The sequence below is a fragment of the Abrus precatorius genome, unplaced genomic scaffold, assembly GCF_003935025.1.
Source record: "Abrus precatorius isolate BTA unplaced genomic scaffold, Abrus_2018 Scaffold8, whole genome shotgun sequence".
NCBI classification, from domain to species: domain Eukaryota; kingdom Viridiplantae; phylum Streptophyta; class Magnoliopsida; order Fabales; family Fabaceae; genus Abrus; species Abrus precatorius.
The window spans coordinates 38,297,563-38,310,708 of record NW_020874428.1 but is presented as its reverse complement, the minus strand read 5'-3'; the positions used below and the strand labels follow the sequence as shown (position 1 = coordinate 38,310,708).

The 13,146-nt window shown below is 35.9% G+C and overlaps 3 protein-coding genes across 5 annotated transcripts; 1 reads left to right on the top strand and 2 right to left on the bottom strand.

Moving 5' to 3' along the window:
- The first annotated feature begins 368 nt into the window (after positions 1 to 368).
- LOC113847952 lies at positions 369 to 1,191 on the top strand. Its single transcript, XM_027477287.1, has one exon. The coding sequence runs from the start codon at positions 554 to 556 to the stop codon at positions 983 to 985; it is 432 nt and encodes a 143-aa protein (XP_027333088.1). The 5' UTR covers positions 369 to 553; the 3' UTR covers positions 986 to 1,191.
- A 2,525-nt stretch (positions 1,192 to 3,716) lies between these two features.
- Positions 3,717 to 8,761, bottom strand: LOC113846619 (protein NBR1 homolog). 3 transcript variants are annotated; one of them, XM_027475093.1, is made up of 8 exons: positions 8,565 to 8,761; positions 6,736 to 7,483; positions 5,760 to 6,651; positions 5,555 to 5,681; positions 5,229 to 5,468; positions 4,944 to 5,093; positions 4,273 to 4,839; positions 3,717 to 4,030 (listed from the first exon to the last, which is right to left on the bottom strand). In XM_027475093.1, exons 1-8 carry the CDS (start codon positions 8,586 to 8,588, stop codon positions 3,938 to 3,940), a joined length of 2,841 nt encoding a protein of 946 aa, XP_027330894.1. In that variant the 5' UTR covers positions 8,589 to 8,761; the 3' UTR covers positions 3,717 to 3,937. The 3 variants fall into 3 exon arrangements, with proteins under 3 accessions (XP_027330894.1, XP_027330893.1, XP_027330895.1); XM_027475094.1 differs by having other exon boundaries at positions 3,744 to 4,030; positions 4,286 to 4,839; positions 8,565 to 8,666; XM_027475092.1 differs by having other exon boundaries at positions 3,721 to 4,030; positions 5,760 to 7,483.
- Positions 8,762 to 10,945: 2,184 nt separating this feature from the next.
- Positions 10,946 to 11,371, bottom strand: LOC113874851 (uncharacterized mitochondrial protein AtMg00300-like). Its single transcript, XM_027513065.1, has one exon. It carries the CDS (start codon positions 11,369 to 11,371, stop codon positions 10,946 to 10,948), a length of 426 nt encoding a protein of 141 aa, XP_027368866.1.
- Between the last annotated feature and the right edge of the window lie 1,775 nt (positions 11,372 to 13,146).

Genomic DNA, 13,146 nt, shown 5'->3' with positions numbered 1-13,146 from the left:
CATTTGAAGTTTGCATATGTTAGGTGAAATTTTAATTTTAATTAAACAATTATATAAAAAATACTTCAGAAATTGTACTTAAAATGTGTTCTTTAATAAAAAAATATTATCAATTAAGTTAAAAAAATACATTTTATCTTGAATTTTGTTTATCATGTCTTAATTGAAAATGTGTTTAAATAAATAATTATGTTAGAAATATGTTAAAAATATATAAAATAAATTTTAAATAAAAACTATAATTAGTAACACTGAAATAAATGTAAATTTAGATGCATTCTAACGTAAAACATTTTTATTTGTACATATTTTACCAAATGGGCTGAAGATATTCCACGTTGGCGATTGCCAAATGGGCAGTTAAACTCATAGTCACAAAAATTAGGACAACAAAGACAAATTCTAAATGCCATTCCCATTATTAACCAGAAAAAAAAAATGTTGTCTGTCTCGGCTTATCCCTTTCCATATGTCAACTGTGAGGCCATGATTTTCCTTGAAAGTCGAAAGTAACACGACCATGGCCTCATGAAGACAACACTTTCTCAGTGCCATGAAGATGAATAGGGTAGAACTCCATCAACATCACCAAGACTTCGAAGTTTTGAAAGCCGTTGCACAGGCCTGGTACAGCCACTCAGGCTCTTCCAAGCCCATGTCTGAATTTGACGTACATCGAAGAAATTTCAAAGGCAAACCTTCAAGGTTTATGCTTGAAGCACTGAGAAAGCCTCCATCATCTTCTTGGGACACTCATTGGGATTTTAAGCAGTCACTCTGGGACTCCTATGAGCTTGTCACTGTGTCCAGAAGATTAGAGACTGGCTTGTTGGCTTTAGATAACCCTTTTGATGACTTTTATGGTTCCACTTCTATCCAACTAAGGCGTAAGCCTGAGAGTAAGAATAGCCTCAGGAATCTGTTCAATTTTATGTCTTCTAGGCGATTTAATGCCCCCAAAATTCCACACGAAAATAATACATGACTTTCATTTTCTTTTATTAAAACACCCACCTTCACCACTTTCATTTACTCTTAATTTTTTCAACATGCATCCTGAATTTACTTAATGACAGATTTTTGTTTTTGTCTAATAAGCATTCGGTTTGATTTTGTTCCATGTGAAGGATGTATAAGGATATTGACTATTGACACTCACAAGGCACAAGAAGTAGAAATAAAGAATAATAAAACATGGCATGTTTTTATTAAATGATTTTTCTAATCTCTACAACATTGCATATAACAAAAAAAAAAAAAAAGATTCATAAATAATAAAATTTTGCTTAAAATTATATAATTTAATAATATTAAATTATAATTTACAATGAAAATTTATTATTTATTAACTTTTTGTTGTGTGTAATGTTGTCCAAGTTCTACAAAATAGTTGCAGATATATTGATGTATATGCTTCATTAATAGTTCATACATGGGAAATTTATAGGTATTAATGTACTACATATATAAAAAGCACTCTCCGGTTAAGCAACAAACATAACACGGCTGGTTATGCAGACATTTATTTAACACAAGCATAATGCTGACTTTGAGGTATTAGGTTACTCTTTGTAACATCATGGCCTATAGGTCTTCCACTTTTGCAATTCAAAGCGACCCCTGTTCTTCCTGGGGTTGTAGTATTGATCCCTTTCAGCATCCACTGTTTTTTTGTAGAAGATTTCACCAACCCCACTATTGGTGGTTTGCTCATACTCTTCCTCTTCAATCCTGTCATTATTCTGTGGGTTGTGTTGGTTGTTTAAGGCTTGGTGAAAATTGGGGTACCGAGGGACATCAGGGAGAAAACTCTGTGCCCTTTGAACTTTTGATATGTGGGCATGGTAGTCCCGAGAAGGCAGCATTGCTCTATGTTGGTTTTGCTCACAAGAACAGGTATAAGCACAATCACACGACTAACCTATTGGCACATGCTACAATTTATAGGCAAAATGGCAAGTGTAGCGGGCTTTATTTTATTCTTAAAGTGATTATCTGGAATCTAGTTCCTTGGATATTTGTCGAATTCAACCTGTAATTTAGATTCCATTCCTCAAAGGAATCTAATTCCATGGCAATGCAAGGGGGAGAAGGTAGACTAGAAAATTGGAGTTAACGATGTACCTAAAAATGGGGTAAATAATCTCTAATACTGTAATGAAAAAGAGAATAGATATAGTTCTGATATACGGCCAGAATTGACATGTGAATAATAGAAAGTGGCTGCACAGTAGAGAGACAAATATTTTGGACCAAACAAGTAGAAAGTTGTCTCAGTGGAGAAATTCTTTTTCTACAACTTTATAATTTGGATGTCAGCTCACCAATTCCTTTAAAATTCTTCTGGCCTATTCTTGTTAACACTATCATGATTCCATCCAACTAAGAGCATAGAAATCTAGCTACAAGATTGTATATAGTAATAGGGACGAATGTTTAGTTAGACAGCGGACACAACACAACTCACCCAAGAACGGTACATCATTTATCATAAGGATTTTATTTAATCTTTTCATATTGTGATACAGTTCTGAGATATCAGCATGTATGCTTCTTCCATTTCGAGTATTCTCTATGACGTATAGAAGTCTCCATGTCATATAACACAATTTCACGTAATGTTTGTCGTTAATACTGATTGTATCAAGGGCACAAATATTAAGATGGCTTCGAACACACGCTATTAAGATTTGCTTAACTATTAGCATCAAACAACGATATAGAACTCTCGTGTTCAACTTTGGAATTACTCAATATTTTTCCTCTTGAATTTTCTAACACAACATTTGGTTACGATTTCCGAGAGAACAACGGAAAACAACAATAATAATTTTTTTTTTAAACTTAAATGAATTAAAGTGTTTTATTGTGAATTATATTAGATTAAAAATAATAATTTTAAAGACTTAAAAAATTATTAAAAAAACTAAATATTTAGTCCAATCTTAAGATAGCAGCAAGCTAAAAGCCATGGTTAAATAAACCAACACGGTAACAAAAAATATGGATAAGAAATGGAAGGAGACTCTGTCCTGGTATTCTGCTTTTATATTTGCATTTATTCCACACTACTACTGTTAACCATAAAGACTAAAATTCCCACATCTTCAAAGACGACAAAATGAATTGTGAGAAGACGGTGACACTGGTGTGAAGCTATTGTGATGGAAATAAATAAATATCCAACTTGATAGTTTTAGGACCAGTTTGATTTCTAGAAAAATTTTCTGTTTTCATTTTTCACATTTAAATACAAATTTATCACCTTATATTCATTTTTTTTTATTTTTTGAAACTTATACAAGAAACATTAAAAATATAAAAATATTATGTTGTGTTTTTTGTGGAAATCTTTAAAAACAGAAGATAGAATGAAAACAATATTTTCTGAAGCCGAACAATCAGGGAACGAAATTACACCAATCATCTGTTAAAAAGTACACATAATGTATAAATTGTTGTGAACAGCAGAAAGTGTACAAGGCTTGCTAAAAATTAATAAATAAGTAACCATCTACCGTCTCTATCCTTTTCAGGGGTCACCACCAACTACTACCCCACAACAGGAGAGAATGTGAAAATATAAACACATTCAACGCAAGAAACAGTAGAAGAAAAAAACACTATTTCAAATCAAAATGACGAGGATTTGAACTATAAATAACCAAAACGATTTAGCAATATAATGATATATATATATATATATATATATATATATATAATAAATAACCAAAACGATTTAGCATAGTCATCAGTTCATACATACTTAAATCCAACATAAGATCGATCAAATAGTTCAATTGCGATGACAATATCACCACAATACAAGATCGAGTTAAGAAATTAGATAATTATGCAGAATGCCTGGCGATTGTCATCCTAGGAGCACAAGTTTTGCCACCTTTACATTTACTATTAGCTGACATTTCAACTAAACCTACTCTCCGTTGATTAAATCCATAACAACACGCTTGATGCTTCCATTGTTTTTCTTCAGCAGCCTCTTATTCATCTCATTGTCACGGAAACCCTGCATACATACCTCCTCATCACTAACCAAAACAGCATCCAGTTGAACAAAAACATATTGTTTGATCGGAGGAGGGGAATGAAAAGGGAGGGTGGGGGATTTTTATTATTTGATTCGATAAGTTTGGGAGGGAGGGAATATTAGAAGGGAAAATTAGGATGTCAAACCACAGTTGAAGCAAAGGCATGATCGTAAAGGATAGAACCAAATCAAATAAAAAAACATTGCGGAAAACAACTTACCATCTCACGTAACTCTTCAAGCATAGGGTCCCACTCAGAAACACCACAGAGATCATCTACTGATTGCTCCAAATCATACTCATTCATCCTCAAGATCTCTTTGTTCAAATCAACCTGCTTAAAACCCATCTCCTCAAGCTCTTTAAGTAGAGTTTCCTCCACAGAATTAATGCCACCAACCCCCATAGACGACGAAGGCACATCCACAGTTGAGGATTGCTGGTTAGAGGGAACAGTCGGGGCTGTTTCAGACAAATCAATAATAGGATACGAAAAAGATGAAGGTGCCACAGAGGTTGCAGGGGATGACGCAGCAGGGCCAACAAATGTAGCTTCATTTATAGGGAATTCTTTTTCCAGCTCCAGCCTTGGTTCCTTGTCAACCACTTGATTCCCAGGTTCAATGGGAGCATTAGGATTGTGGGTTTGAAGAAAAATATCATCCTCAGCAGGTTGGACATTGATATCTATAACCTGAGGCCCTTTAGAGTCATTTACGTCAAGGGGGATATTCAAGTTCAGACCTTGAGAGCTATCATAAAATGAGTCCTTGAGAGAGGCATCAACCTGTGTGCATGATAGTACAAGAGAGTGAGATATTATTAAACATTAAAAATAACATCTAGTGTCCATATGAATGGAAAAGAAATATGCAGCTCTCTCGTTTTTACCTGTATAAGGACCCAAACACGTTGGCCAAATTTATGTCCAGATGGAGATGCCATCCTCCAGTACGATACGTATCGACCCGGTAACTGAGGTGCAGTAAAGTCAACTGCAATGTCAAGTTCCTTCTCCACAGGCACACCATCCTCGGGAACCTAGGATGTTTAATCAGATAGAGCATTCAAACGACTAGCATACCACAGATTTTTATAGCAAGTAAAACAAACCTATAGAAAAGCTAATAATCCTTGCAGAAAATATTAAAACTACAAAATGAATAGTTAACAAACCTCCAAGTCAACTGAATGAGAGTCACTAAACTTGTGCCCTCCAATCCAGACAAGCTGAGTTCCCTTGGGCCACACTATAGTGCCATTATTGCGCATCCGCCAGATCTTTGTAAATGCAGTAGATGGAGCCATCATTGTACCATCTATAACATTAACATCCAAAATGAACCGACTATCTAGCTTTTGCCTTGCATGCTTTGAAATTGCACCTTTTTTAAAAATATGTGGCGGTAATGTTGGCTGCACCATAAAAGAAAAAGGGGTAAATATTTGCAGGGAGTGACACCCGGTGAAAAGAAAAGAAAATATTGTTGAAAGGAGATTACAAGGTTTAATGGATATTCATATACACATCGAGGGACACGAACAGATGCAGGGCGGTCCATTCTGATATAATCAGTCTCATTACCCATTTCATTGAAGCAAATGTTGCAGAGGTCATAATTTTGCTTTCTGCATGAAGGACCAAAAAAATTATGGAAACATCTCTGAAAGCCATTTGAAAATACCCAAACAATACACAGTACTTACACTTTGGATTTGAAACGGGGTCCAGTTATTGGATAGACTCCACAGCCATCACAGCGGACCCCCTTATGGAACATACCAGTCGTTGCCTCAGTGTGACTATGGCTTCTTTTAAATGAGGGAAGTCGAAGGTTTCCAAGAGTTGGTCTCCCAGAATTAATAGGATATGTCCCAGAAAATGGACACTCAATGAAAGCACCAGGACTCAATGCACGAGTTTGGGTTGAGCTGTTAATAGGACCTGCAGAACTTGAGGACGCCCCACTACTGTCACCCTTTCCAAGAAAACTATCATCAGTAGACATTTTACCCATGTTGCCATCACCAGGGACTGCAGATGAAAGTGGATCTCTACTTGCATGTGTGTTCTGAGATGAAGAGGGATCACATGGAAGGATATTGAGATCAACAGAGGCAACTCTTGCACCTGTTGTTACACCTCTAATTACATTTCCAGCCTCCACTTGTTGATTGGCATTGGAAGCCAAGTCTACAGATGGAGACTGTGGACCTCTTGCTTCAGAAGTGACAGGTTCTTCAGGAACACCATTTTTTGAGCTAGGGCCAGCTGCAACATTAGGCTGCCAATAAGAATTTAGAACAGTTTCTCCCACTAGGGAAATAAAATCAGCAAGATTAACACCAGGCTGAATAGCAGATGTATCTCTTGAATGTGATAATAATTTGGACCAAAACTCCTGTACTGGCTCAGGCACAGAGTGTTCAACTTTAACAGCATTTCTGCTCAGAAAAGGATCTGGAGCAGCAGATCTCAAGAGGGTGGCACGATCACTCTGGACACTGGCATTGGAAGCTGGGTTCACATATGGAGGTTGCAGACTTGCTTCAGAAGTGATGGATTCTTCAGAGATGCCATTTCTTGAGCTAGGATTGGCTGCAACATGAGGCTGGAAATGAGAATTTGAAACAGGTTGTCCCATTTTGGAAATAAAATTAGCATAAATACTAGATGTTTGACCTGAAAGTTCTGCATTTGAACGTGATACATTGGAAACAAACTGGCGTAGTGGTTTTCTCACACCATCTGATTCGTCAACTTTAACAGCATTTCCACTCAGAAATGGATCTGGAACAGGCGATCTTAAGGGTGTGGAACTATCAGTGTGGACACTGGCATTGGAAGCTGAGTCCACATGAGGAGACTGAGAACCTCTTGCTTCAGAAGAGATAGATTCTTCAGGAACACCAGTTTTTGGCCTTGTACCAGCTGCATTGTGAGGCTGGAAAAGAGAATTTAGAACAGCTTGTCCCATTTTTGGAATTGCCTCGGCAAGATTTGCAACCACAGGACTTGATGATGCAGCTTTTGGAAGTGATAATTTAGAAAGAGCCTCACGTACTGGCTCTGGCAGAGGATATGGTACTAAAGAATCTCTAACCAGAAATGAGTTTAAGACAGGAGGAGATTTTGAGGGCGTGGCACTTCCACTAGACCCAGTATTTGATTGACCACCAATGTCATTGCTCACATGCACATCAATTTTCAAGTACTTCAATTGCTGCCTCATAACATCACGTAAATCTTCATTATCCACCAGAGTCACTAAGTCGCCATCTTCATCAACATATCTCAGAATTAGATTTGCATCAGCAGTGAAATTGAAGATAGAACATATCTTGGCCCTCAACCCAATCATGTCAAGATCCAGTTGATTATTCTCGTCCACATGAGCACTGAAGCGCCTGAGGGTATCTCCATATTTCACCTGTACAAAAGGAAATGATGCAGAAAGCAAAAATTTATGATTATAGAACTGCTTATTTAGGCTAACAAAAATGAAGCACAGCTATGAGATGTTAAAAAGCACAAGAAATTATTTATCAGCAAAGTCTTGTATTATAATTTTTAATGAAATTCCATGAAAAGGCTATAGGTCTCCACAAATGACGTGTTATATTAAAAGATGGCAAATGCTGAAGGAATCAAAAGAGAACAAATTTACATGAAAGTGTAACAACACACACTCCTAGTGATTTCTAATGTATCACCAATCTAATTTCCAATAAAAACTTACTATTTATGAATTTCTAAACTAGTTTCCCAAGGCACTTGTTTAGCAAACCCCTTAAAAGATTACCAGCAACATTAAAATGTATGATCATATATTTGACCAACAAGATCCATGATACAATAATCTAACATATACCGTTAATACCATTAAAACCCCAGTAAACTGAATTAATTGCTATCTATAAAATCTTCTAGTAGGAACAAAAATTTTACTACAAGTAGAAATTCATAAAAATGAATAATTTTAATGAGTTACGGTACTCATAGCAAGCAAAAATAAATCAACCATGACACGTCAAACAACTGCTAGGAATGAATTGATTTTCATGAAACCCACGCTAAAATTGTTTTCTGGGCAAAAACAAACCATTCATACCGAAACCGAACAAGCATCGGTGGGGATTTCAGTCCCGTTCGTCTTTTCAAAACTCACTACAAATGATAGGTATATAACTATAATTCTGTGCTCCGATCATCAAAACAACAAAATTATGGGCGATATTTGAAAGGGATACACGGCGATCATCGCTTAACGCGATTCTAACAAAATCGACAGCGAAATGAAATCAAAATAATGACTATAAGACTTCAAACTCTAAATCAGCTTGCAAAATCTCACGAACCAAAACCAAATTATTTTGATTTCCTCCGAGCAATATCAATAGAACTAAACGCAGTATACATAACACAACAGAAGTAATAATAATAAAAAAATTACTTTGAAGCCGAAAATTCAAACAAAATTAAGTGTAAAGAAGGGAACTTATTAGCAGAACCTTGATCACTAAAGCAGAATCCATAGCTCTCGGACAAAGGGAAGCACTGAACCCTAACCCTAATCGGAAACGAGGCTTTTTCTTTGAAATTGAAATTTGAGTCTCGCTAGCGTTAGCGTACCCGTTAGCCGCTTTAAGCGCTACGTGAGGCGGAGAGTAACATATATACTCTGGTGACTTTGCCAACAAGAAATTTTCTTTCTGACTTTTTTTTTTCCAAATTCATATACTTCTTCGCAAAGTTAACCGTGGGACCCGTCCACGGATCTTATCCCTTCATGAAACCGTAATAGTAATGATGATAATAATCATAACTATAATATATGATGAAAATATTAATATCCCCTCTTGTCATTTATAAATATGCTTTGCTATTTAATATAGATATTTTATTTTTAAAAATATATAATTTGATAATTAAAGAATAAATTTTATAATTTTAAATAACTATATAAATATAATAAAATTATTTTAAATTAATAATTTTAAAAAAATTATTTAACTATATAACTACCAAAAAAAATTACATTAAAATGATAAAAATTCAATTTAATTAAATTATTTTAAAATAATATTATTATGATATAGTGTCAATTTTTTAATTAAATATTAATAATCAAGATTAACTGTGTTTTTATTTTTTTAGAAAAGTTGCACTTAATTCTTATAAAATATTTTATTGAAATTTAGTCTCTAATATTTTGAAACTATTAAAAATAGATTCTTATTGTAAAAATTTTACTAAGTAATGAGGTTTTTTTTTTTTTTTTTTTTTTTATGAGAGAGGCTAAAAAATTACCTACTTCTCATGTACAAAGAGAAGGACAAATCAAAGAAAATAACAAGCTATAAAATGTTCAGAACATCATCATATATCTTAATTTTAACATCTAGTTTATGCCAGTAATTTGTTAAAGCATCTGCAACACTATTAGCCTCATGAAAAACATGATGAAGGTCCAAACAGAGAATGTCCTAAGCTATAGCTTGAACAAGCGCATGGGAAAGATGATGATAGTTACAACCATTATTTACAAGCCTCACTGCAGTAGAAGAATCGGTTTTTTACACCCAAATAAAAGGCCTCCTATGGTCACGAAGAACTCCCCTGCACGCTGCACCATCATGCCAAATTGAATTATCACAATTGAGCTTGACCCAATTCTCAAGAGAAGAAGACCATCGAACATTTGGGCAACTATTAATGATGATTGAGCTACTACTACTAAGATATTTGAATATTTCGCCATATGAAAAACCATTGAGATCTCCTTCACATTATTCCAAATTTGGTTTAACGTGGCAACCAAGAAAAAAGCAGCGCCTTCAAAAATAAATTTATTCCTCCCAAACGAAAGACAATGACAAGCCATGCCAAATATCGAGCTCCACTCTTGCACATTATAGCGATCCATAGGCAATGAAATATTATGATCCACCCACCTCTGCCTGTCCAAGCTCCAGAACAAATGATGAAATTGACTAGGAACTAATCTCTTTTCAAACTGCAAATGTGTGAATGGAATCCTTTAAAACAATGCCATACGGACTCGTTGGCTTCAAGGCATAGAGGGCAAGGTGGTTCATTTGTCAAGTTCCTTCGCATAAGCACACCTCATTGGTAAGCGAAGCCTCATGGTTTATGTTAGGTTCGACGTTTAACAGTAACTCAGAAAAAACATAAAAGAACAAGAACTGAAAGAAACTTGCTTGTATTTACTTGAGAGAGAATCTCACACATTATATTTCTTTCTCTACATATTTATAAGCTCTATAAAATAGAGCAATCGAACGTACAACCACACACAAAAACTAACAGAAAAAAATGTTTTAAGTAGTTACAACTAAAAGAATGATTTAAGAGTCTAAACATCACAATTCTCTACCTAGACTCTAAATCATGGAAGTTCTTCTTCCTCAAATGAAAAAATTGATGAGTTCCAAACAATGTTTGAACTTTGACTTTAGCAAGGACTTTGTAAACACATCTGCAGGATTATCCTCAGAAGCTATCTTTTCGATCCTGACCTCCCCAGACTCAACAACATCTCTGACGAAGTGCAGCCTCACTCTTTCCAAAATGGTTATGTTCATCCTCTCAGTCAGACTATTCTGTTGTGGTGTACCTGAAATTGTCTTATGCCTCCTTATTCCTTCTGTTCTACAAAACTTATTGAACTGCTCAGAGATGAACTCTAGCCCATTATCCGTCCTCAGCACCTTCAATTTGGTTTCCAATTGATTACCTACCATGGTGTGTCACTCCTTAAATCTCTGAAAAGTTTCATCCTTGCTTTTCAGATCATAAATCCACACTCACTGTGAGTAATCATCTATGATAAAGAGGAAGTATGACACTCATCCATAAGTCTTTGTTCTCATTAGACCCCACAAGTCCGCGTGAGCATACTCAAATGGTCTACTGGATACATGCTGGTCTCAAACTTCAATCTATAAGACTTACCCATTATGCAATGACCACAAAACTCCAGCTTTTCCATTCTATCATCTCCAAGCGGCTTCTGCTTGTTCAACTCCACCAAACCTCTCTCGCTTATATGTCTCAGCCTCAAATGCCACAGTTTCGTCTTGTCTTGCATCGTCTGGCTAGCAACAGACGCATGCGCGTATACATGTTTACCAGTCTCAAACTTCAATCTATAAGACTTACCTAGTATGCAATGATCACAGAACTCCAGCTCTTCCATTCTATCATCTTCAAGCAGCTTCTGCTTGTTCAACTCCACAAAACCTCTCTCGCTTATATGTCCCAACCTCAAATGCCACAGTTTCGTCTTGTCTTGCATCGTCTGGCTAGCAACAGACGCATGTGCGATTACTGTAGATCCCTCCAATAGGTACAGGTCATTCTTCTTTACCCCCTTGGCAACTGTAGACGCTCCCTTCTAAATCTTCATCACTCCTTTTGAGATCAAACATACCCATAGACAAAAGATTTCTTTTGAGCTCTGGAACATACCTCACTTCTTGTAACAACATCTCCCGGTTATCAAACATTTTTAGTCTGATCGTCCCCATGCCTTGCACCTTACAGGCTTTATTGTTCTCAAGGAGAACTATTCCTCCTCCCTTCAGCTCCAAGGTCTCGAAGAACTCCTTTACTGGGCACATATGATAGGTGCACCCTGAGTCCATGACCCAACTCCTTTGTGTATCAGACTCAGATGCCACCAACACTTCAGCAGACTCATAATTGTCAGACGCTATAGCAACATCAGCAGTTTCCTTCTTACCACAGGATCGCTCACCCCATTCTTTCTTCGGCTCTGGATAATCGGCAATTAAGTGACCCTTCTTGTGACAATTAAAGCATTTGTTGTTTGCTTTATCGTCAGATGGTTACTTCAACTTCTTCCCCTTATTTTTCTTTTTCTTGTTATCGCTCGACTTTGATACATTAAGACTCAACCCACTATCTTCTCCCTTCGACTCTTGAAATTTTCACAACTCCTTAGTCCGTATTGAGGTTTGAACCTCCTCTAGGGTAATGGTTTGTTCCTTCCTAAACAGCAAAGTGTCCTTGAAATGCTCAAACGTCTTGGGCAAGGCGTTGAGAAGAAGTAAAGCCTTGTCTTCATCCTCAAGCTTTACCTCGATATTCTCCAGATCATGCATAATCTTGTTGAAATTTGCTAGCTGCTCCACCATCGTTCTTGATTCACTCATCTTGAACAAGTACAGTTGTTGTTTCAGACATAGTCTATGTGCCGGAGATTTTGTCATATATAATGACTCTAATTTCAACCACGTCGATGCAGCGGTCTTCTCCTTAGCGACTTCCCTAAGTGCCTTATCTCCAAGACACAGGATTATGGCGCTCCTGGCTTTGTTGATCATGTCCATCTTCTCATTCTGAAACAGAGATGCAGGCATGTTCGACTCACCCTTCAAAGCTTCAGCACACCCTTGCTATATCAAGATAACCTCCATCTTGATCTTCCATAAACCGAAGTCATTATTGTCGAAAAACTTCTCAATGTCAAACCTGGTGATCATCAGTAAAACTTACAAGTCTTTCTTTCGTTCTTTCCTATAGATGGCACCAATTGTTAGGTTCGACATTTAATAATAACTCAGAAAAAACGTAAAAAAATAAGAACTGAAAGAAACTTGCTTATTTTTACTTGAGAGAGAATCTCACACATTCTATTTCTTTCTCTACATATTTATAAGCTCTATAGAGTAGAGCAACCGAACGTACAACCAAAAAAAAAAAAAACTAATAGAAAAAATTGTTTTAAGTAGTTACAACTAAAAGAATGATTTAAGAGTCTAAATATCACAATTTATTTTTCATAAGAATTAGTGAGTTCTTTTGTGGCCCTCTCGATCTCCATATCAACTTGAAAATACACACATTTTACACACCACCTAAGTTTGTTTAGATAAAGAGAATATAAAATTATATATTGATGTGGTTTTCTTTAAAATTGCATTAGTTGAATAAGTTTGTATTTTATTTTTTTATTTATATTTTATTTTAAAGTATTGTAAGATATAAGATATTTGCTTAAGGAGTATGTGCACACTGAGGTTTGTGAAATAATTAAGAGAAAAGTTT